We start from the raw sequence: 26,480 nt of genomic DNA, 5'->3' as shown, positions 1-26,480 counted from the left end.
GAAAAAAGTACAGGCTAACCTATCTGCCCAGTTAGTAGTTTACATAGTTATGTTATAATGACTGTTTTAGAATTAGTTAGAAATTGCCTCCTATTGTCTTCAGGCTATTCATTTTGCAAATGTGCCTTTTTTTTATGGCATATGACTGCCTAGGCCATTACTTAAATATCATTACTAATGATAATATTAATTCATGCTTTTCCAAGTTAACCTTCCACTTCACACTTTATTCTTGATGACAAATGCACTCAGCAAAAAACCAGACTGCTGAGTGAGGAAACCGAAAATTTGATTTCAGATGTTATTTTTATCTATTAAGAAAAGAATAAAGAATTCATCAGTTTACTTTCTATTAGTAGCAAAATGATACCATTTATCTACTGTACCTAAAAATTGAATCAAATTTTTTCATGTTCCAGACTTCTGGGGAGGGTGAAATAATAACCTCACAAACCACTGAGAATGATAAAATAATGTGAGTTTAAAAAATTTTACAGCAGCTGTTATGTCAGTCCAGCTGTGCAATGAGATTCAAATTCCAAGTCAAAAATGTTTAAAATTAAACCATGCTCTTTTTGTAAATTTGTGGAAAACAACCACAGTGGTGACTTGGATAATTTTAAATGATAATTCAAGGAAAACGTCATAACATCAAATTCCTTTGTCTAAAAGAATGAAATTTACACTGTTTAGTAAAATATTTTAAATATTCACTATTTATATTAAATATTTTACTTTTTCTCTATTTTTCCTTTTTCCCCCAAATAATCCCATAGGCAAACTCTCAACCTGGAATCACTATTGTTTTGATAAACTAAATAGATTAAGCTTTCCAAAATATGCATGGAAAAGAAACAGAGAGAGAGATGAGAGATTAGAGATAGAGAAATAAGAGGTTAATTATGGTATACTTTTGCCATCCTGGTGTCTGCCAACTTTTTGTACGGGCAGGCACCAGGAATCAAACCCGGGTCTCCAGTATGGCAGGTAAGAACTCTACCACTGAGCCACCGTGGCCTGCCTGAACTTTTAATCTTTATAGTTCAGTGGAGGGTGAATTCTTAAATTGAGAACAGGAAAATGAAACCAGGATAAAAGCAAGATGTTCGTTTCTGGATAAAATCGCAAATGCTTAACTCTGGAAAAATTATTTTTGCCATCAATGGAATTATAGTTGGACAATCTTTTTTTCCCTCCCTGAAATGCTCTGAGATATTTTCAGACAGATTTTTCATCAAAGAAAGGCAGTTAATTTCTGATATTCCAAAAGTGAAGATAAATGTTCTTTGATACTGAAATACAGTAGAATCCTGTTTTCACAATTAATATTTTCTCCACAATTTTCACTCTTCCTCAGTCCTATTAAATCTCTCACTTTAATATACTAAGCATCTATTGCCAAACACTTGAAAATTTTCCCAAATTTACACTCCACTTCCACTAGTGTTTCTTCCCTTCATCAGCTCCAGCGGTGAGTTAAATCAAGAGTTTGGGAAAAGAAAGCTAGCCTCTGAGTATTACAGTGGGAAGGGGTGTGTCTTCAGCAGAAGTTAAGTGATTAAGTCTAAGGAAAAGAAAATGGGAGATTCAGGAGGCCTCCAGCATTATTTCAGCCTCGTTAGGCAGTATCTACTTTGATAGTAAAAGTTGTGAAGGCAGATGCTAGTCAGGCTGAAATAGTCCTAGAGTTTCTTGGAACCCATTTCCTTGAGTAAAAAGAAACCCCATTTTCTCCTAGGCTGCTCTAACTTTCCTTCAAGTTCCACTTTTTGAGATGGGGGGAAAAAACTAAGAAAAAGCACAAATTTCCTGTGAATATTGTTCTGGCAGCAAAATGGCCACTTGTTTCACTTTATATTTTCTCTTATGGGCAACATAGTACACTGATCCCCAGGAAAGTATGAAAGACAATTTGATTGTATTGAGACAACATACATAACTTCCTCCATCTATAGACCTTTTATGTTATTCATTTTAAAGAAGGAAATTTATTTATTTATTACACAGGCAGGCCCTGGGAACCGAACCCGGCTCTCCGGTATGGCAGGCAAGAACTTAACATTGAACCACCATTGCCTCCCTTTTTTTTTTTTTAGGATATTTTTTTAATATACACACATAAACACACAAACACATGTATGCCTATTTACACAAACAAGTTCTTTAGTTTTTTTATGTTAGTTCATGCAAAGCATGAATAGAATATAATTATAATGGTCTTTATAATTGGTATGCAAAGAAAATGGTAAAGAATGCGATTTATATTCTGTACATTCCAAAGTACCACACTGCAAATCTTCACAAAACATTCTAGGCTATGTCCACACAACCTAAGCAAAACGAACAGATACATACTATTTTGTGAATCTGTACAGTCTCTAAATATAAAACTGAATTTGCTCTTGCATCAACCATTCACACATTCAGGTTGGGTTGGCCCCAGATTCTTGGACAGGTAATGTTTTGTTTCGGTTTGGTGTCAGATTTACCCAAATCCAAAGAGGCACAGCTTGTTTTCCAGAGAATCTAAACTCATTTTTGGGTTTGCCTGTTATTTTTCTATTAATAATTGTGTAAGTAATTGCTTCAAAAATTCTATACATCTTTTAAATTTTTAAGTTATTTAGATGATAAAAACTTCGATGGATGCTATCCTTTGGGTGTGAAAAAGTAACACTTTTAATTGTTGGTTCAGTCAGGTATTCTCTAAAGACAAAGCTTCCTGAGTATTTAGGTCGAGACAGTACTCATGGTCAAATACAGGACCTCTTTATGGAAGTTAGCCTGTGCATGCACAAGATGGAACAAATTCAAAAATCTTCTGTTGTCTCCACCACGGTCTCCTCCTATATGCCATACAAAGGAATAGACAGTAGGGAAAAGAAAATGACAGTTAAATGTTTAAATATATGATTTATTTGAGACATAAGACGTTCCAATTTCCCTAGTAATATTTTAATAGAAGACTAGTGACCTTACAAAGTCAAAAGTCAAGCATTTAAATCACGGAATTATATAAGAAAACTGGGTTTAGGAGAATAGAATGTCCATCTACTAGTTCTAACTTTATGACCTCGGGCAAATTAGATATCTCTCTAAGCCTTAGATCTGTCATCTGTAAAATAAGGATAATTATCATGTTGGCTATCTAATAAAACTGTAAAATAGTATACATAAATTACATTAAAAACTGCCCAGATATAAGGTATTATGATGGTGATTAAGATGTTCGGGAAGTCAATACGTTAAAAATTATCCTGCACAAAACTGAAATTTCTTCCTATAGAGGAGACTCTTCAACTTTACATTTTTCATTACAACCAATACCACATTTTGAAAGTGACAAAAAGTAGGCACTAAATATATCTCATGGGAAAACAAAAAAGATATGTCTGCTCCTTCTATTGGTTAATTTAAAAATAAATGTCTACACTAGTATTAAGCGGAGGCTAGAATGTGTTTTTACTCACACCTGTGCACCATCTCCATGTGTACTCACCAGATATCACTGCCTGTAGCATTTCCATCATAACACATGCGAATGCATTTGCAACATTTTGAAGGAAGCCATTTCTTTCCGCTGGAGTGCCAAAGACTTTACAGACCTTCTGCATCATTTTAACTACCCAGTCCATGCGGTAAAGTTCTTTCTCACACACCTGATTTAGACATACAAAGCAGTATTTAAATCTACATGTGAAGCTCTAGAATTTGAAGATGGTATTGTCAATGATTTTTGTTACACTGTCATATAATTTATTACATATATACTAACCCAAGTCTACAAATGGGAAATGCTCTTATATCTTACAATCTTTTGCTTCTAAATGGTACAATTTTAGTGGGAAAACATGAGGAATAAATACAAGCCTGGTTCAAGAGTATCACAGATTATTATCTATTAACACAAGAAGTAACACTGAAAAACAATTATTGAACATAACTCAATAATATTCATTTACTCATTCAACAAATATCTATTGAGCACCTGCTAGAGATACAATAATGAGCCATAAAGCCCCTATTCTCAAGGAGTCCAATGAAGGTAATAGACAAATAGGTAATTTCAATAGCCAAGAGATTACTACACATTATCAACTTTCTATCATGAGAGCTTTAGGGACTATCTGTTTCTCTATTATTTAAAAGGTATATCTTTACCATGAGGGAGACCTAGGTCTGATTTCTGGCCCATGTCCCTCCCCCCGCCAAAAAGGAAAAAACAGTATATATTTAAAATAAAAATTATTTGCTCATAGGTAAAACTGACTGAAAGGCAATAGACATATACACTAACATTCTAAATGGCCAACTTAACTCACATGGCTAAATACATAATATACAGCAAGAAAATGCACTATATATACTCTAACTAAATAATGTTAATCTGATAGGAGAGATTTATTGAATAACTACTATGTGTAAAGCACAGCGCCAGGCACTGTGAAAGAAATAAATGATATAGTCCTGGATTTCAAAGAACTAGTAATCTGTTTTGGGAGATAACTTATCCTACTTGATAATAATGACTTGAGAATATTATTAATAAGTGAAGATAAAAAGAAGACAACTCTGAGGCAAATTACAGAAAATTAATGATCAGAGTTGAGATGTTATTCTAGAGGTTTCTCTACCCTTTCCTCTCCTTTCCATTTGCTGTAGCACTGCCAAAGTGACCTTCCCAAAACATAAAACTTATCATGTCCCTTCCTTTCGTAAAACTTTTCAGTAGCTCCCTGTTAGGCAATGGATTCAAGCACTACAGAATGGCTTACAGGGGTCTCTCTTACTTTGCCTCTCCCAAAGAATCTAACTTAACTTCCTGCTACTTCCCTTCTGCTAATTTTATCCTTCAGAAGTAATACTGAACTGCTTACTGTCCCCTGAAAATGGCCATGCTGTTTCACTTCTCTTTTGCACATGCTGTTCTTGATTCCTTAAACTGCCCTCCTCTATCGGTCTGGTGAGCTTCTGTTCATTTTTTAAAACCGGCATCTATCGGGATTGGGAAGCCTTCCCTGAGCTTTACTTTCACTCCAAATATTCCCCTCCTCTATCTCTGTATGAAACTTTTTGTACATATATTTTTTTATTATAATTAATTTTTTTTTTTGCATGGGCAGGCACCGGGAATTGAACCCAAATAATTAATTTTTAATTGTGGTAAACATAGAACAAAAGTCATTTTAAACCATTTTGAGTGGACAATTCTTCAACATTAAGTACACTGACAATATTGTGTAACTTTCACCACTATTTCCAGACAATTTTCATCATTCTAAACTAAAACTCATACTCATCTAGCAATAACTCCTCATATTCCACTCCCCCACCCTGATAGCCACTATTCTGATTTCTGTCTCTTTGAATTTGCTTATTCTAAATATTTCATATAAGACAAATCACACAACATTTGTCCTTTGTGTCTGGCTTATTTCGCTCAATATGATGTCTTCAAGGTTCATCCATGTTGTAGCATGTACCAGCACTTCACTTCATTTTATGGCTAAATATTCGTATTCATTTTATGGATATACCCTGTTTTGATTATCGATTGATGGATACTTGGGTTGCTTCTACCTTCTGGCTATTGTGAATAATGATGCAATAAACAGTGATGTGCAAGTATCTGCCTAAGTCTCTGCTTTCACTTCTTCTGAATACATACATAGGAGTGGAATTGCCAGGTCATATGGTAATTCTATGTTTAAGTTTCTGAGGAACTACCAAACTGTTTTCCATAATGGCTATACCATTTTACATTCCTACCTTTCATGTATAAGAGTTCCTATTTCTCTGCATCCTTGTCGACATTTGCTATTTTCAGCTTTTTTTTAATCATAGCCATCCTAGTGGGTGTTAAATGGTAGCTCATTATAGTTTTAATTTGCATTTATTAATGGCTAATGATGTTGAGCAACTTTTCATATAATTATTGTCCATCTGAATATCTTCTTTGTAGTAATGTCTATTCAAATCCTTGGCCCATTTTAAAATTTAAACAAATTAAATTTTAAATTGTTTGTCTTTTTGTTGTTGAGTTGTAACAGCTTTTTCAATATTCTGGATATTACCCCCCATCAGCAATGTGGTTTACAGATATTTTTTTTCCCATACCGTAGGTTGTGTTTTTACTTTCATGGTAAAGGCCTTTGATGCACAAAATTTTTTAATTTTGATGAAGTCCCACTTATAGATTTTTTTCTTTTGTTGCTGGTGGTTACTATAAGGTCCTGAAAATATTTCCCTATGTTTTCCCATAAGAGTTTTATCATATTGGCTCCTTTTAGGTTGTTGATCCATTTTTAATTAATTTTTGTATATGGTAAGAGGTAGCAGTCCATATTAATTACTTTGCATGTGGATTTCCAGTTGTCCCAGTACTATCTGTTGAAGAGATTATACTTTCCTCATTGAACGGTCTTGGAACCCTTGTAAAAAGTCAATTGGATACGGGTGACCTGGGTTCAATTCCTAGTCCATGCACCCCACCCCCAAATCAACTAGCCATGGATATGTGGATTTATCTCTGGATGCTTAATTCTATTCCATTTACAGAATTGTCTATCCTTTATGTCAGCACTATGCTATTTTACTTATTGTAGCTTTGTAGTAAGTTTCGAAATCAGGAAATGTTAGTCCTCCAACTTGGTTCTTTTTCAAGATGGTTTTAGCTATTTGGAACCCCCTACAATTTCATATGAACTTGAGGATCAGAGCTTCCATTTCTTCTTCTTCTTTTTCAAAAAAGGCTGCTGGAATTTTGATAAGTATTATAGTTCACTTTAGACAATACTGACATTTAACAATACTAAGTCTTCCAATCCATGAACATGGGATGTCTTTCCACTTATTTAGGTTTTCTTTAATATCTTTAACAATGTTTTGTAATTTCAGTGTACAAATCTTCCACTTCCTTGGTAAATTTATTCCTAGATATTTTATTCTTTTAGATGCTATTGAAAATGGAATTGTTTTCTTGATTTCCTTTTCAGATCGTTAATTACTGGTATATAGAAACCTAACTGACATTTAGCTTGTGTCCTGCAACTTTGATGAACCCATTTGTTAGTTCTAGTAAATCTTTGGAATTTTTAATATATAGGATCATGTCATCAGTGAATAGGGATAATTTGACTCCCTTTCCAATCTGAATGCTTTTTATTTCTTTTTCTCGCCTGAATGCTCTGGCTAGCACTTCCAGTACAATGTTGAATAACTGTGGTGATAACAGGTATCCTTGTCTTGTTCTTGATCTTAGGGGGAAAGCTTTCAGTCTTTCATGATTGAATAGGATATTTGCTACAGATTTTTCATAAATGCCCTTTATCATGTTGAGAAAGCTCCCTCTTACTTCTAGTGTTCTAAGTGTTTTTATCATGAAAGAGTGTTAGATCTTATCAAACACTTTTTCAAAACCAATTGATGTGCTCATGACATTTTTCCCCCCTCATTCTATTAATATGGCGTATTACACTGATTTTCTTATGTTGAATCATCCTTGTATTCCTGGAATAAATCCCACTTGGTCATGGTGTTTAATCCTTTAATATACTATTGGATCTCTCGTATGTGACATGACACTTCTCTTCTTGCTGCTTTCAAAATCCTCTCTTTGTCTTTGGATTTGATAATTTTCCTATAATGTGTCTTGGTGCAGATACCTCAAAGTCTATCCTTTTTGGAATTTGTTGAGATTCCTAAATGTGTGTATTCATGTCTTTCATCATAGTTTGGATGTTATTAGCCACTATTTCTTCAAACAAATTTTCTGCCCCACTCTCTCTCCCTGATCCTTCTAGGACTCCAATGATGCATATGTTGATATGCTTGATGGTGTCCCACAAGTCCATCAAGTTCTGTTCATTTTTCTTCATTACTTTTTCTTTCTGTTCCTTACACAGGATAATCTCAATTGTCTTGCCGTCAAGTTCACTGATCCTATCATATCCCTGTTCAAATATGCTGCTGAATCTATCTAATTAGTTTTTCATTTCAATTATTATGCTTTGCAGCTCCAAAATTTCTGTTTGGTTCCTTCTTATAATTTCTATTTCTTTATTTTGTTCAGTGTTTTTCTAATTTCCTTTAGTTCATTTTGTTTTGTTTATATATCAATTCCTTTAGCTCACTGAAAAAAAAAAAAATATATATATATATATATATTGGTTTTTTTTTTTTTTTTTTTGGTATGCTGTATGGCAGGGTCACATTTCATCATTTTTTCAACGTGAGTATCCTGTTATTTCAGCACCATTTGTTGAAATTTGTTTTGCTTATTTGTTTTTTGGGAAGTGCATGGACCAGGAATCAAAACCAGGAATCCTGCATGGCAGGTGAGAATTCTACCACTGAACTACCCTTGCACCCCCTCATTGAACATATTTAAGACAGGCGATTTAAAGTCTCTGACTAATAGTACCAATGTGTAGAAAATATAAGCCCCCTCCCTCCACTAACCTCCCTGCTTTGTGGAACCACCATGACAAACTTGGGGGGTTTGGAGCTGTGTGTACTCCACAAAAACATGTTCCTAGACCTTTTCTGTGGGTGTGAACCCACTGTAAGTAGGGCCTTTTGATAAGGTTACTTCGGTTAAGGTGTGGCCCACGATGGCTCTAAATCCTATCAATGGAGCCCTTTCATAAGCAGGATGAAACTCAGACAGACACAGCCACAGGAAGCAAAAAGCTGAAAGTCAACAGAACCTGGAAGAGAAGGGAGAGGCCAGGAGAGGCCGCCACATGCACTGCCATGTGACACAGGAACCAAGGCCCAAGGATCACCAGAAGTCAGCCCCAGAACGCCAGTCTTTGGAAAAAAAGTGTTGCCTTGATTTGGACTTGAGTTGAACTTTTCCCTAGCTTCAAAACCATGAACTAATAAACTCTCATTGTTAAAAAAAAAAAAAAAAAAAAAAAATAGTACCAATGTATGAGCTTTCTCATGGATGGATTCTGGGAAATTCTTTTTTTCCTATGAATGGGCCATTCTTTCCTGCTTCTTCCTGTGTTTTGCAATTTTTCTGTTAAGACTTAACAAAAAAGTATTACATTGTTATGATTCTAGAAATCTAGCTTTCCCACTCCTCTGAGATTGTTAGGCTTTTTGCGGTTTTGTTGTGGTTGTTGAGGGCTGAAGTCTTCACTTTGCGATTTTTCCAAATTGTGTTTCCAAATCAGGAATGGAAAGAGAAAAGAGAGAGGGGAAAAGGTGCTGCCACCTTAAGATTCATCTGTCACCTTCGCCTGAGAGGGATTGGAATAACGGCCATTCTCAGCATCCCCCAGCAATCTGAAGTAGCTGATCCAAAGAACTGTTCAGTAATCAGATCTCACATCTCTGGATTTAGGAGGACTAGGTCCTTATAGCCCACTCTGGCATTAGCAAACTGCACCATGAGCCAGGGCTGCAGTCCTCACTGTCACTTGTTACACGTTGGGGCATGCAGGATGATAGTCACTGCATAGTGGATGAAATACACTGATATTTGCAGCAATTTACCAGCCTCTTCCTCTAGCTCTTCCCTGAATGCTACACAGTGTTCCATGTGACTCCAGAGTTTCAAAATAGTTGATTCAGACAGTTTTTGAGACAGTTCAATGGCTGCTTTAGTGGAGGAACTGATTCCTGGAGCTTCCTACTCCACCATCTCCCCATAATCTTCCTTTGCATGTATATTTTTTACACTTAACTTGCTGAACTGCAATTTATTTATATATACTTGAATTCTCATAAAAGATGGTGAACAGCTTGTGGTCAGAGATTGTGTTCTATTAATTTCCATAGTCCTAGAATCCCATACAATTTATGGCCCATACTAAGTATCCAATGCATTTGTGTTAAATAAATGAATATTAAATATATATTTACAACTTTTTATTTTTAAAACATTTTAAACATGCAAAAGCAGAGAGAATTATATAATGAATCCCAGTACTCATCTCCCAGCTTCAATAATGACCAATCTTGTTTCAACTCTGCCTTCAATCATTTCCATATTCTCCTCCTCACCACCAATTATTTTGAAACAAATCTAAAGGGATACATTTTCTTTTTATAAAGGAGTATAATTTGGCAGAACTGTATAATGACAATCTAGATGTAAAGTGGGGAGAGGTTAATATAATGTATGTTTCCATATATGATTGCTTATTGCATATATTTAAATAGTTAAAAAAAGAACATTAAAAATAAATACAAATACATGTTCTTTCAAAGTCTTTTGTACACATTTCAGATTCTTCAGAGTAGTTCCCTAGTAGGTTGACTTTAATGTTAAAGATCGTATTAGGAAAAAAACTTCTTTTTACTTACCACAGCCAAAAAGACTATCAGCCTTGCCAGTTCAATGGCCCGTCCATTCATAGCTTTGCTAGCCATGAAAGTGAAACAGATGTTATTCCCAGTTAGGATTAGGAGACGTGCATTATTCTCTAGAAGCCACTCACGGGGAACCACTTTTATTAAAGGAAGAATAATTATTTAATGAGAAATTACACAATAGCTATAGTAAATATCATTAAATACATCTAATATTATATCACTTTATTGGAAATATAGTTAGTGCCAAGAGAAAAGCTCAGGAAAAATGCTTTTGTTTTTCATTTACAGCATTCAATCAGAGATAGAGATTATTGCTATGTCATGGTGACTCTTACATGAACTAGTAATATGGCCAAAGCAGTTCTTCCTCCAGTAGACCAGAAGGCAAGGTGGTCTAATTCTGTGCAGGAAAGAAGCTTTGAAACTTCAGAATCTAAAGGATTATACAGGGATGGGAAAAACTGTTCCATCTCTTCTATTACACCAATAGGAGAGGGCTTTCATTCTTACTTAACATACGAGGGTGTCTCTGAGAACTTGCAAAATGGGAATAATTGGGCTAATTAAATTGTGAAGCTTTCAAATAATAATAATATACATTTATATAAATATGGAAATTGGTGATTGAAAGAAAGGTAATTATAAGAATTCTCTTCAAACATAAAGCCAAAACTCTTTAAATATTTTAGAGAATTTAGTGATTTCTAATTGACAATTCATTTGTTACCTGTAGAATTATTCTTAAAATTTTTTTTTTCCAAGTACATTTTAACAAGTAGTTATAGAACAGATTTTAAAGTTTGGTATGGGTTACAGTTTCACAAATTTTCATTTTTTCTTCTAGCTACTCTAAGACTCTGGACAATTTATGGCCCATACTAAGTATGTGTTAAATAAATGAATATTTAATATATTTTTACAACTTTTTATTTTTAAAACATTTTAAACATGCAAAAGCAGAGAGATTATATAATGAATCCCAGTACTCATCTCCCAAACTGGAGATCAACAGAAACATCAATATAATGATTCAGCAGTCATACTCATTTGTTAAATCCTACCTTCTTTGTTATATTCCTCCTTCTCTTTAAATTACATATATACATAAAAGCAATTAACTTGAAAATACATTGCAACAATTAGTTGTAAAACAAATTTCAGAGTTTTGTGTGGGTTACAATTGCACAATTTTAGGTTTTTATTTCTAGTTGTTCTAAGGTACTGGAGGATAAAAGAAATATCAGTATAATGATTCAGCATGCATACTCATTTGTTAAACCCAACCTTCTTTGTATAACTCTACCATCACCTTTGATCTTTCTCCCACTCTTTAGGGGTATTTGGGCTATGCCCATTCTAACTTTTCCATGTTGGAAGGGGCTATAGATAATATGGGATAGAGGGATAGAACTAGTTGATGTTTTGGTGTTCTTAAAATTTAATAACTGCATTCTACTAATAACTTCTATACTCTATTTTTTTTTTTTTTTTTTTTTTTAAAGAGAGAGGGAGGAAGGGAAGGAAAGACAGAGAGAAGGAAGGAAGGATGGAAGGAAGGAAGGGAGGAAGAAAGGGAAACATCTTTAAACATTTTCTTGTTTTATTGTATTTTGTTTGTTTGTTTGTTTTTTACATGGGCTGGGGCCGGGAATCGAACCGAGGTCCTCCGGCATGGCAGGCAAGCACTTTGCCCGCTGAGCCACCGCGGCCCGCCCTCTATACTCTATATTGATAAATATTAAGTTTTTACCTGATAGTTCATCTACAAGACTGATGACATCATCTGCTGTCCACTCTTTAGTACCTGTATCATACAGTAATTTAATGGCATCCGCCAAACCTTTTAGACTGGATTCATCTGTGGGCTCTTCTATCATTTTCTGCCAAACCACCTGTCCTGCATGGTAAATGAAACAAAATTAGGCTATGACAGGATAGTTGGCTTTCTAATAAAGACATCATGGGTTATTTGAAAAGAAAATCAGATTCAAAAATGGAATCCCATTGCTTATATACACTACTTTCATTTTAAGTTTCATAATGGAAGGTTAATTCCGATTACAGTATGAATTTAATATCTGATTGACATGATAAAGCACAGCAACAAAAGTTAAATGAAGTAAGGAAAAGATAGTTTCATCAAGCAGAAGAGTGCTTCTAGTTCAAAGATAATGCTATCCCCACAGCAGATATTGGAATAAACAATCGATGTAATCTTACTAGAGTAAATTAAAACCTATTGATATCCTTTCCAAAAAAGAGTATGTTGTATTTGAAAATCTTTTGAACTTTTATATCAGAGACAGTAATTAATCAACTTTTGATGATTCACCTATGACCAATATTCTTTGTGAATTATACACAACAAAACTGTAATCCAATTTTGGTTTCCCATTGCTAGTCAACAAACTTTAAGCTGGTGGACTCCTTACATAGTCAATGTGAACTAAAGAAATGTAAAACTTAATCAGAAAAATAAAAAAATCGCAAAAAAGGGATACCATACGTTCTAAAATTAAGTAAAACAGCAATTCTTGCTGCTGTTATGTCTCACCATTAGTTTCCACCAGTAACAAATAAAATCTTGAGTTAAGATATTTGAAATAAAAAGTATCTATTTTACTTAAAGTAGAAATAATAGGAGTACTTCTGCCGTGAAGTTGAAGTTATGCACAAGTTAATGTAGCATACAACAATCATGAAAACACAGTTTAGTTATTAGGAATGATGAAAGTAACCAGATACAAAAGTGAAAGTAATCAGTTATGTAACATACATTTCCGAAAAGTGGGTGCTTACCATCATGAGGAGATATTGGCCCAAAGATGATATACAGTAATCTTGCCTGATTCACCATTGGCCATGGTTTTAATATACGAGTCAACCAAAATGCAGAGTCACCTCGATGTATGCAATGATCAAGCAAGACATTTCTACAAAATAGCCTGATCCTTAATTCCAGTTTCCAGGCACTTCCTATGAAGACAAAAATATAAACCAGTCTTCATAGAAATGTTGATATGCATATTGGAGAGCAATCAAAGCAAAAAATTAACCATTGGGGTTATACAGTTATCTGAAACTGGGTTTTTTACATAGGAAGTAACCAAGAGACCATCTGTTCTTAAACTGCCCTAACTTCATGGTTTTGACTATCTATTTACCCTTATCTTTCTGGGTTTTTTTTTGTTTGTTTGTGTGTTCTCTTCATGGGCAGGCACAGGGAATTGAACCCGGGTCTCTGGCATGCAGGCAAGGTTTCTGCCACCACATCACCGTCACCAGCCCTACCTTTCTGTTTTATATTCAGTAGTCTTAATAATAATAAGATAAGCTTTTATGTTTACCAGAATCTTATAAAATTTTGGATTTCAAAAGAAATTCAGAAAATGGCCAAAGGCATATATTATCAATAAGTTTTGTATCGGAAGAGTTACTTGATTTTCCTCCATAAAAATTTGGGATTATCAAAGGATTATTTACTCAACAAATACAGGATTTTCTTGTTTGTCGGTATGCATCCATTCTTGTGCCTCTCCTATTCATTTTGCACTCAACACCTGAAATGGTCTTTTTTTGTTGTTTTGCTGTTGTTGTTGTATTAAAAATTTTTTTTTATCATCACATAGTTGTATATTAATCATCATGATCACCTGAAATGATCTTTTAAAATTTAAATTTGGATCCGTCTTGCTTTTCTGAATTAGAATATAAATCTAAACAATGGTTAAGATCTTTGGTGATCTAGTCTCTCATCTCTCACCACTGTCCACCTCCCTTACTCTGCTCTGGCCATCTCCATCGCTTGAAAGTTCAAAGAACACATCAAACTCTCTCGTGCCTCAGAGCTTTGCACTTCATGTACCTTACACCTGGATAAGGTTCTTACCATGGATGGTACTTGCTTAATTCTTAGGGATCAGCTTAAATGTTATCTCCTCAGAGAGCTCTTCCTTGACAACTCTAATGTTAGAACAACTTCTCCCTGTTCTTTATGTAGAGAGCACCTTTTTTATTTCCTTAACAACACTTTCTACAATCTGTAATTATTCTATTTATTGTCTTTCCTCCAACTAAAATGCAAGCTTCATGAAGAAAGTTTCTAGATCTGTCTTGTTCACAGAGCCTTACATGTGGTAGGTCTCAGGAAATCTTTTTTGAATGAGTACATGTGCCAGGCACTATTTAGGGGAATGCAAACTACTAGACTTTTATTTCCTATTCAAGTAATCAACAATAAAGAAAAAGTGTAAATCAAAGTACTCTTCCCCAAGAAGTATATAATTTTGTCAGGTAGATAACAGAAGTAAAAATTAAAAGCCTACTAATGATCTAGGGGCATAAATAAGTACCCCCTGGTGTGTTAAAACAAGTGATATAGAAGCGTAAAGGAGAGATTACTGTAGGCCCGGGGAAATCAGAAAGGCTTTACAGAAGCTACCAAGCAAACTGGGTGTTAAAGGATGAAAAGGAGAGATGGTATTTCAGAAAACAGAGTTAGAATAAAAAAGGCACTGAGGTAGAAATGTGTAAGAGGTGTCTGAGACACAGCAAATAGAGCAATATGCTTATGTCCGATTGAAACAGAGAGTAGAGGGCAATAAGTTAAAAAATGCAGATTGAGACAAGAATGTAAAGGTCAGTATAAATAGTTTAGACTTTATTTTGAGGGCAGCAGGGAGCTAATAAAAAAATTTTCAGAAAGAGACAAAAGACAAAATTTTATCATTGTTTCATTAGGCTTCTAAACCTGCCTTTCTGAGCCACAATTTATTATACATAATAAAATATTTCAAGCTGAGAAAAAAGCAGAGATACTATAACAAATACGGTATACCAGTCACTTAGTTTGAAAAAGCTTTACTTTTTGCTATATTTGCTTCAAGTTTTCAAAAACAAACTAAAGATTACAGATACAGTTAAAGCTTTTTATGTTTCATCCCCCAATCCTATTCCCCTCCCTTCCCACAGGTAATTACCATCCTGAATTTGGATTTTATGACTCCCAAGTACATTTTTATACTTTTAAACATATGTACAGAACTATAAGGAATACACAGTATTGTTTTGCATTTTAATATGTATATAAATGGTATCATATGGAAAGTATCCTTGACAACATTTTTTCTCAACATTATGTTTTGAGATGTACTCCTATCAATAGATTGGATTTTAATTGCTGATGGCTTTATTTGCATGAATATATCACAATTCATTTATCCATCACCCTGACAATGGGCATTTAGGTTGTCTGTAACTTTTTATAGTTACAAATAATGCTGCAATGATCATTCTTGTGCCTGTCTCCTTGTGCTCATTGCAGGGTACTATAATTTTTAAAATATGAAATATTTCATCTATATAGAAAGGTTAAATAGTACTATAATGATCATGTTTGTACCGACCTCCCAACTTATGGGACAAAATATTATCAATACTACAGTAGCCCTCTGAGCACCTCTCTTTCTCCAGACATACGCTCCTTTTTGCTCAACTATCCAATTCAGTGTATATCATTTCCTTTATATTTCTTTGTTCTCTTATTACATATGTTTGCCATATTTCTTTTAAAATACATGTTTGAATTCTGCATTTTTTCAATTTAATATCTGTATGATGCTTTCTGTGAATTGTGGTTCATTACCTGGTTTACTGCAGACAACAGTCTGCATCTTACGGGAAAGATTAGTCAGCTCACATAAGAAGTTATAAACGCGATGGCACTCAAGCTCATCCCAACCTGCTGTTAAGGTCTGAGGATAATAAAATAAAGAAAACGTTGTAAATGTTCAGAACATCAAATTGAAGTGTTAGTCACTACTGTTTTATGGTATAATTGTTTTAGCATGAGATCAAGGTGATGGGTAATTTTTATCTACCATAGAACTGTTTATTTAATAAGGAACACTACATAGTCAAGACCTAGAAATACTTCAAAATTCAGTTCATTTTTGGATGGAAAGGGAGTATCTTTACAGAATTCTAAATGGTTCTGAATCCTGAAATCTGAAAGTACGAGAAAAATAACAAAGTAAGGCCAAAGCCCTAGGACACAGCTTTAGATATCTGACTCACAAACATACTGTGTCTTAGTTTTAGAGTAAGGTACCAGTGACTACAGTAGACCTCTCTACCTATCGCTTAAGATACTGCTTACAAATGAAAATAATATTTTAATATGACAATTATAAACTTTTATTAATGACATGTGGATGTGAACAAGCAAAAAAAAGATTTACTAGAACAAAATTTAATAATTTTCTTTGCGCAAACTAGAAAGGACAAACATCTATGGACAGGAGATTCAAATGGTATACCACCATAATTAGTTTTTGAAAAGGTTGATTGGATTATAGCAGTTTAAAAATTAATCTTATTTTCTCCGGAAGGATATAAGAAACTGGTAACAGTGGTAACTTCTGTGAAGGGAACTCAGTGGACAACGGACAAGACTGGGAGGTAGACTTTTCAGTTTATATTGCTTTGCACCTCTTGAATTTTACATGAATATATATGCATGTATCATACAGTCCAATGAAACAAACAAAAAAAGAATATCTGACTTCAAAGAGGGCTAGAAGAAAGGATTCCTTTGGAATCTGGACTTTTAGGAGATGGTAGATGCCAGATTGGGATACAGACTCATATTCCTCCAGGTGCCAGTGATTGATGAGATGGGAGATACAGATACATGCCAGGTCCTAAAATGACCACAAAGAAGAGAAAGGCAAGCCAGTGGAGGGTCTTCTCTATGGAGGAGCTGGGACAAAAAGCCATAGCCCCACAGAATCCCTTAAAGAGTTCAGAGGGAACTCCCACAAATATATAACTTTCTTCTTATTTAGAAGTAACCTTTAAAATATGTCCTTAAGTACAAGTCCCTAAATTTATATAGTTTTTACTTTGAGAAGTAGTATAGTAGTGGTTAAGAGAGTTGGCTTTGGAGTTCCACCACTTACTTATTCACTGTTTAGCCTTAGTCAAATTACTTCACCTCTTTTGCTTCAGTTTCCTCATCTTCACAATGAGGCTAATAACTGTACCTACCTCATTAGGTTGTGGTAAGTTTTAAATTAATTAATACAGGTAAACTATTTTGAAAAGCATCTGCAATAGAGTAAGAGTTCATTAAATACTAGTCATTGTTATTACTGCCTTCTTTGTTTACAATAAAAGATTAGCCAGTAATGTTCTTAACATCAGACAGGTGATTCTAAAATCACAACTTTTAGAAAATCTGAGGTAACAAACACAGTATTAGATTAATACAGTCTCAAATCCTTAGAATTTTATTTTACTCTCTTTAAGATTATTATAACTTCTATAAATCTATGAAAAGACAGATTTACATATTCAACTTATTAACACTTCAAAAAGCATTCCTTTTCTTCTTTCATTAAACAAAGTACCTGTAAAAACATGCCATAACATGGTAATCCTGAACATTGCATAGGAACTGCACAGCCACTGAATTTAAAACATGAAACCTGTAAAGAGGACAACTATTAATTCCTACTTTTCAGTGGAACCGTGCCATGGTTTGACATTAAAATTTAATGGAAATAAGGAAGAGTTTTTGCAGTATATATTCTGATTAGCATTATGTTACATAGGTGGGGATTACAAAAGAATTATAAAACAAAGTCTCTGTCCTCAAGGAATTCAAAATTTATTTAGGAAAATAAATATACACATATGAATTTATTATAATAATTTGCATTATAATATGTATAAATGCTAAAATGATTGAATAAATACTATTTCAGGTACTGTATGGAAATAAATTTGGAAATGATCAAGAAAGTTTATGAAAGATGTGAGACAAGTAATTTCTTAAAGTATTGCTAGGATTCAGATATAACAAATGCAAAGGATAGGCAAGGAAAACAACAAGGACAAAGTTATATAGAAGTAGAAATAATAAAGGTTTATTAAGGCAAGAAAGGTACAACTAGCTTAATCAGGCTCAAAGTAAGAATGCACTGCTAGGGAGAACCCTAAATGCCGGCTATGGAATTTGTACCTTACCCTGCTGAAACTGAGCAGTCACTGAAAGGTTTTTAAGCAAAAAAGTTAATTTGATAAAAGTCATGATTTAAGAAGACTAATCTTGATTTAGTGTACAGAACAGCTTGGAGAGGGAAGAAATAGATGGCAGAAAGATCAGCTGAGAGATTGCTGCAGTTAATACAGAACAACAGTCAATGCAAATACTGATGTGAAAAAAAGTCAGTGCATCCGAAACAGTTTGCATACTATTGCTTGCAGAACTGAACCATCAGAGTTAGATGTCTGGGTTTGTACAGTAAAACTGAAAGTCTTATCTAGAGTCTATGCCCAAACACAATGAAACACAGTTTCAAATCTTTTACCATAAAAGTTAATCATTTTATATATTTAAAAATATCTTCTTATATTTTTGTACATTTAAACAATAAGATTTTAACAACCAAAAATTATTTCACTTTAATAAAATACCTAAATCTCAAAACATCCTCAGGATTCCCATGTAGGGAAAAATATTTTAAACTCTGACAAAACCACTAAACTTGAATGATATACTTAATTATATATAAAAATGGTACATAAATAAGACTACTATGCTGTATTTTGGTGTTTTTTAAGTGAGTAATTTGGTAAAATATTAGATCATCAACTGATTTTTAGTACTAATTTATGAAACACTAATTTAAGATGGATTTTTAAATAATATAAAATATTAATATCTTAACTGGATATCAAGTTTATGAACTTATTAAGAAGTATGACCTTACTTCTGCAAGTATCTTGTGAATGTACTTTAGCCTTTCTTTTGTGGGTAGCAATAATGTGCATCTTTTAAATAGCAGACCTGAAAGAGACAAACATGATAAAACAACAATAACAATGTAACCGACCAGAACATTAATAAGGCACTGCATAACTTTTCCTGAAAGTCAAATGTGGTATGTCACAGTGGACTGGTAGCTGATATGTTTTTAAAGAGAAAGTTTGGGAGAAAGGGTGCAAAATACTTATAAAATAAATGGTGTTTACAAAGTGACTCTAATGTCCATCTAAGAGGCATTGGCATAAACCCTGCAAAAAACTGTGAAACCTAATGGGACAGACATGGAAAAGTTTTTTGATTTAAAAAGAGAATAATAAAATGTAAAAATACCCCAGGGAAACTTGATTTTGTCTTTATTCCATAGAAAACTGATTCCAATAGCTCTTGAAATTAATATCATGTCTACAAAGGAAAATGATTATGAGCTGTTACTGTAAAACATGGCAAGAATGGAAAAAGAGATTTTGTATCCTTTCCCCAAACAAAAACATCTAAAATAATAAAAGTGCTTAAAACTTCAGAAGTCAGAAGTCATTTTTTTCATAGAAAATATACAGATTGGATAAATATCTTTTCCTTCAAAGACATCCTTTTATGGGGTTTCCATGTTGAGAATGTATGGGGTTTGGTTGAGATGTTTTAAAAAGAAAAAAAAAACTTCAATTTCCCAGTGCAATATTTAACTTGAACTACAGTGACAGGAAGTGTATGATTTGTTTCTACTGACTGTAAGTGGTCTGTCTTCCTAAAATGGCAATGCATGTTTAGCACTCCTATAAAGGCAAATGTTCTCAAACTAAAAATATATATCTGAATATCATGACTTTACTCAGCTTTCATCTTCTCTGCATTTCATTTTTAACATAATATAACTACTTTATATAATTCTGTAGAATCTATGGAATCTAATTTATTTTTAGAAACTGCTATGTTTGGGAAGCACATGGTCAGAATTGAATTTTAAATGTTGAGTTTAAAAACTCTGTTTTTGTTTGTAAGAAGATGTTTTCTGTGTTTGGTTTTTAGGTTATTGTGTTCTTTACTTTTCATATTTTGATATCTAGTCCTATAGAACATCATAGCTGGGGAATAATTGTTTGCTAATTGCCCTTTTAAATGTAAAACTTCTATCTTTAAGGGTTGCAACTTTTTTTTTTTTGGCATGGCCAGGCACCAGGAATTGAACCTCGGTCTCTGGCATGGCAGGCAAGAACTCTGTCTTCTGAGCCTCCGTGGCTCAACCTGCAACTTCTATTTTTAAGGGTTATTTTCTTTAACACAGGTGCTTTGCTATACCCTTTAGAGATCAACTTATAAAATTTCTTCCCTACAAAAATAGATTCAGATGTAATATTCTCTCCATACTGGCCATCTGCTCTGTTCTGTATGAAGAAATAAATTAAAATTTATAATCTTCAGAGTACAGGATTCTGAAAGTGTTATTTTATCATCTGAAAATAAGAACAGTTCAGATAGGAATGGCAACACAATTTACCCAAAGAATCAGTCCTAAGCCATGTGTCCAAATCCAAAATTAAATGAAAGATTGAAGTTAAATAAACCATTAAAAATATATAGCTATTAAGGTCAACACATATTTGCATTATTAACGGAATTTTATCAGTTAAAATTCATATCATAATTGTCTTAATGCTTTTTTTGTTTAAGCAATTATCTTAATCACAGAGAAAAAACTCACCGGTTTGTTCTTCTAGATCAAAACCAAAGGATAAACTCTATTAACTAAGTATCACTTCCCCTGTAACTAATGATGTTTGCAAAAAATATATTTATAATAAGAAGTAGTAAAAAAGTAATTGTTATATTCTGTCACAGGCTTGACTAAACCTAATCATAAATAATGACACCAACAATATTGTAATCAGATTATACAGCTTTCATTGTATTACTAAATATACTTGTCAAATATGCTTTGATGTATTTAAATATCTATACAGTTTTATTTTATTATCTTAAAGCTGCATTCTTGGGCTACAAAAAGGCAATATTCACTTAACTTACTATTATGCCTCCATTTAAATCCCAACATCACCTTGATATTTGGTTTTATGGCCAAGTTTTGGTTAATTATAAGGTGGTTTCAAAATTAAATTGGTGCCATTATTAAAGTCAAAATTAAAAATTCATATCAGCACTCTTAGGGAGAATGAAACAATGAATGAGATGAAAGATATAAAAGATTACAAATCAAGGGAAGAAATATTATATAGAACTTTGATAAGGTCAATTTAATTATAGCATAATTTATCAATAAATATGTTAAGTGCTTTAAAAAAGGAAACCATAGTTTCTGAAAAGAGAATAAGTGATCTTCCACAATAATGTTTAAATTTCTTTTCTATATTTAAGGACAAATCTAAGGTTGAAAGGGAAATTAAGTATAGAGATAAAACTCACTAGATACGTAGGAAGTGAAGTACAGAAAACATAACAATTTCCTAAACTGTTAAGCTACCTCAGACAATAAGTATAGGTGATATTGTATCCATGTGAAATCATAAGGCCTGATACTTTACATTGAAGTGCATCCTTTCATCTTTAAAACATAAGTGCAAGGGACTGCTGTTAAGAGAAAGTCTTCATACCGAAGAATAAAAGCACCATAGAAATAGGCACATTTTAGGAAATATTCCACTTCCTGCTGGCATTACAGGATGTATAATGAAATCTCCTGAATTAAGCATGGTTCTTTACTTGTTGAAATTCTCAATGCATAAATTACCTAGACATCTGTAGTGATCCAGTATAGCAGAGTCTTGTCTCCTGCCAGACAGCTCAAGGTTGTGAAACTCCTGCAGTAAGAGTCTTTTGCTTCCAGATGAGGTTGAGATATAACTTATAATGTACTGGCTGACTGTTTTAGACACCATGCTCAGCATGCTGATATCCTTCACTACCAAAAGAAAAAAAAAGGTACATATGTATGAAATGGGTTAAATGCAAGAACATCACTATTAATACAGTCTATTAACTTTCAAGTAAGCTCATTAATAATAATAATAATAAACTCAGAAGGGGAAAAAAAGGGGAAATTTTTAATTGATTTAAATCCAGTCCCTAATACATGTTGGAATGTAACAACGAAGTTATCATATCATTATAATTAGACACATGCTTTAAAGAGTTTGAATATCCTGCTTTCTCACTGTACACCCTTAGCTAACAATGCTGAAACTTTAGAAAATAAACTTAATGTGAGCATCATTAAAATTTTAGCACTGCATAAGATGACAAACTGGTTTTTGGGAAAAATAAAATTATTCAAGTGTCTTCTATAGCTTATCATAGCCCACAAACCTCACCTGACAAATATTTTAGGATTATTTGGAATATTTCCAATGGCAAAGTTTTAAAATTCCCAAGTGTTGATAATGGCTGAGAATCTGAGTCAAAGGTGTTGGAAAAATAGCTGGATCGTCGGTTATTACGTCTATATTTCTGATTGGGGATCAAAGCGAAGCTGGTATTTATTCTGTATGCCATCCTTTTTCTTATCTCATCAATTTATCCTAATAAGGAAGACAAAGTACAAGATAAAAGAAGAAAGAATTAAAGCCTTGAAGAATATTGTTTTTAATGAAGAAGTTGATACTTGGGATGGGCAAAGGCTCTTTCTTAATATATACAAAAGTTTTAATATGGTGCCCAACTTCTAGAGTTTTCCACTCCATAAATTGATTCCATTTTTTTCATCTCAGCATCATTTGAAACACTTTAAAATCCTTTATCACTTGGTCAAATACTATAGAGTAAGAGTTTTAGTAAAAAATAAGCTGTGTGTATTTGGATGAGATATATTCTAAGAAAAGAAATACGCAAAATAGAAAAAATTAGATTTAACAAAAAATATCAAAACTATAATATAAAACACAATCCTTACCTATCAAGTAGTATGTTGCTTTTATAACATTTATTTTCTAAAAAAATCAAAGTATTAATGGAGCTTTAAAAATTTGTAGTAATGCTATTTCTATTTCTTTAAAATTGTCTACTGACATGTTCATTGTTAGAAACAATAAAAACAAAGAAATAAAGAAATAGAGACTTTAAGTTTAGGACTATTTAAATCTACAAATTCTAAGTACATTAAGTAGTATATATTACTGATACCAATAATGTGTTGAACAATATACAAATAAACGGTGAAGGTGAAGTCTTGTAAAACTAATAAGGCTAGAATAAATAAATGAAAAACAATAAATCTTCCCTCAATTTCATTTTTTGTTGATAATAGTCACCGATAAATCTTAGAAAAGTCTTGTACAACTTGATTTCAAAGATGAATATTTTCTAAAGGACTTATTAAAATCAATGATTATTTACTTACACTAAACAATAATTCTTTAAAAAATACATTATCTATCACACATAGTGACTTTGTGTCACTATATTGTTCCAATTCAGTCATTTATATATGTATGTATATGTACATGTGCATAGCTACATATCCAAGGCTCTTTGTTTCTGAAGTAACAGCTCAGGCATTTTCTCAAAGAGTTACAAATATATTTCACCAAAATGCATTTTCTCTTTTGGGCTAAAATCACATTGCTACTTACTCATCTTAAAAAGTTACATATCAATTTATGTCAATTTAAAATTAGTTATATATTTGAAAACATGACAAACGAATTCAGTGTTTAGTGGAAAGCATAATCTGAACCTTCTTTAAAACCATATCACAGGGTGCACAGGTGGTTCAGTGGTAGAATGCTCGCCTTTCATGCAGGACACCCGGGTTTGATTTCTGGACTATGCACCTCACAAAAAATAATAATAAAAATAAATAAATAAAAGACATATCACAGTATATTGCTTCAGCATTTAAGGAACATTAAAATTAGTAGATATTTTAAAATATTCATTAAAATTGCAAAAGTAACATGTTCATTGTCAAAAACTTTGCAAAATACAGCTAAACAAAAAGAAGAAAATTAAATTCACTTATTAAACACTTCAGTTTATGTTCTTTCAGAATTTTACATATATTTAAATATTTCTTTTTAACAAAAAAGGGGGTCACCCTATACATACTATTTTGTAATCTGCTTTATTTCAGTCAGTATTATGTTGCAATTTCTTTCCCTACTAAGAAATACACCTCTACAAATAAGTGTATATATCTATAAATGGCTGCACATAACTCCACCAAATGAAAGAATCCTAATTTATTTAATCCATAGGTCTTTTATTTTTCACAGGTGTTTTAAAGCATTTTCATTATAATAAAATATAAATCTGTCCTAGGATTTGTCCTGTTTCTTTGAGGAATTTTGTAAAGAAGGGTTTGGGTGGGGCCTGTAGATTCCTCAGAGATTCACTGACACTTGGTGCCTGAGCAACTTCAGTGTGTCAGCCACCGTGTACATATTTTTAAGCTCCCGAGACTTAAAAAATACTGGGCCTCCGGAGACCCGGGTTCGATTCCCAGAGCCTGCCCATACCAAAAAAAGAAAAGAAAAAAATAATGGGCCTAACGTCTTTAACTCAAGGCTTCTCCTACAATTCTTCATTTTTCTCATTTAGGCTGAATGTTTCGGTGAAAACCAGACTATTCTGAAAATCATCTCAAATTATAGTTGGTTCTCTCACCCTTCTAGAGAATGCGAATCACAAACCAAAACAATCATAATAAAATGACGCTTCAATACTCCTGTTCCATCCTGCTCATTTTCTGCTGTGCTTGAAAGGTCTGGGGGTCCTACTGGATGAATTCTTTTTTCCTTCAGGGAAAAGCACCCAAACAGCAATTCACCAGGATTTGTTTTGTTAAATAGGAAAATACTTTGAACAAACCCACCCCATCTGCTCAGGTATTAGCCCAAAACATTTTCAAAGAGGTAAACTAGGGAGATCATTAAAAAAAAATTGGCCAATATAAGAATCAAACTACACTGTGATGCATTTTTATACCCCCTTCAGTCCATAAAAGAAACTATCGCCTCAAGAAAATATCGGGAAAAAAATCTCTTTTTACCACAGATTTTGATAGTTTTCCGGCTAAAGATTCACAGGAAAATGAAATTTAGCAGTTTTGTTCCATCATTCTCAAATTTCTTAATTATTTTATGAAAAATAATCGCCTCAAGGTTTTCTCTTCGAGCAGCGTACACCTCCGCTCCCACGGTTGCGTTCCAGGTTCCCAGACGCCCAAGGGGCCTCAAGAATATCTTAGAACGCTCCCAGGAGCCCTAGCGGGAAGAAAACCCCGCCCCCTAGCGAAAATACCGAGTTCCAGCTCGGGTTGTGCGCTCCTCCCCGAAGAATAGCTTAGAACACTCCCAAGAGCCCCCGCGGAAAGGAGGCCCCGCCCCCTCGCGAATTATCCCACGTTTCGGTAGAGCCTTCCACGCTGAGGAATGTTTTAGAGCGCTCCCAGGAGCCCCAGCGAGAGGAAGCTCCAGTCCCTCGGAATAGCAAGAGAGCCCGGCTGCGTAGTGCCCTCCTCCCTCATGAATAATTAAAGACGGTGAGGTTCTAGGAGCCCGAACTCTAAGCGAAAACCGCTGTTGGAGCCAATCTGAAGACTGCAAGGGTCTGGCGCCGTGACGCCATTGGCGAGCAGAGGGCGCAAACGAAGAGGGTGCGAATCTGACGGACCGCATGTCTGCTCCAAACCACCCATTTCTGATTCCTTCCCCATCCCCTACCCGAGTCGGGTAAGTTAGTCTAGTTTTCATCAGAAGTTCTATTAGTTAAATCTTTAAACTTCTTTTAAAGTTGTAAGTGCCTAGAATAAAAGGAGGGTGTATACTTTCAGCCTCTCAAGAAGGAGTCCAAGAAAAATTTTTGTTTGGCCCTCTAGAAAATTAAATTCATTCATTCAGTTCATCCAGTAACTGTTTATTGAAGCTTGTTCTGGGCCAGGCACTGGAGCAGGCCCTAAGGACACAATGGTGCACAAGATGCATAATTCCTGTCTTAATGGAGCTTATTAGTCTAATGAAGGAAAATAGAATAAACAGTAAATAAAATCATTACAAACCGTGAGCAGTGTTATGGAGGAAATAAGGTGACAGAGAGTAACAGAGTGCGGGTGGGTGACCTACTTTAGGTCCCTTTGAGGAGGTGACATTTAGTCTGAGAACTAATGAGGAAGATTGCCAGGAGAAGTCTGAGAGAAAAGGAAATAGCAAGCACCAAGGCCCTGAAAATAGAGATTTTGGCATGTTCTAAGATCTGGTAAGGCTAACTAATTGAGTTAGTGAGCAAGTGGGAGAGTGGCATGAGACCAGGGAGAGGCAGGTATTGATGAGTATATTCAGGACCTTATAGGCCTAGAAGATGACCATTTTAGGACCCC

At 33.9% G+C, this 26,480-nt stretch overlaps 1 protein-coding gene across 4 annotated transcripts; it reads right to left on the bottom strand.

Annotated features, from left to right (window-relative positions):
* Positions 1 to 1,899: 1,899 nt before the first annotated feature.
* FBXO47 (F-box protein 47) lies at positions 1,900 to 25,526 on the bottom strand. Of its 4 annotated transcripts, none has more exons than XM_077164561.1 (11): positions 25,406 to 25,526; positions 22,480 to 22,686; positions 21,900 to 22,070; positions 19,101 to 19,177; positions 17,736 to 17,813; positions 15,971 to 16,079; positions 13,126 to 13,302; positions 12,077 to 12,223; positions 10,318 to 10,460; positions 3,500 to 3,659; positions 1,900 to 2,846 (listed from the first exon to the last, which is right to left on the bottom strand). In XM_077164561.1, exons 2-11 carry the CDS (start codon positions 22,658 to 22,660, stop codon positions 2,731 to 2,733), a joined length of 1,359 nt encoding a protein of 452 aa, XP_077020676.1. In that variant the 5' UTR covers positions 22,661 to 22,686; positions 25,406 to 25,526; the 3' UTR covers positions 1,900 to 2,730. The 4 variants fall into 4 exon arrangements, with proteins under 4 accessions (XP_077020676.1, XP_077020675.1, XP_077020677.1 ...); XM_077164560.1 differs by lacking the exon at positions 25,406 to 25,526 and adding an exon at positions 25,155 to 25,397; XM_077164562.1 differs by lacking the exon at positions 25,406 to 25,526 and adding an exon at positions 24,656 to 25,007.
* Between the last annotated feature and the right edge of the window lie 954 nt (positions 25,527 to 26,480).

Source organism: Tamandua tetradactyla, chromosome 6, assembly GCF_023851605.1.
Source record: "Tamandua tetradactyla isolate mTamTet1 chromosome 6, mTamTet1.pri, whole genome shotgun sequence".
Taxonomy (NCBI): domain Eukaryota; kingdom Metazoa; phylum Chordata; class Mammalia; order Pilosa; family Myrmecophagidae; genus Tamandua; species Tamandua tetradactyla.
Note: the sequence above shows the minus strand (reverse complement) of the source record. Positions and strands in the feature narration are given on the sequence as shown.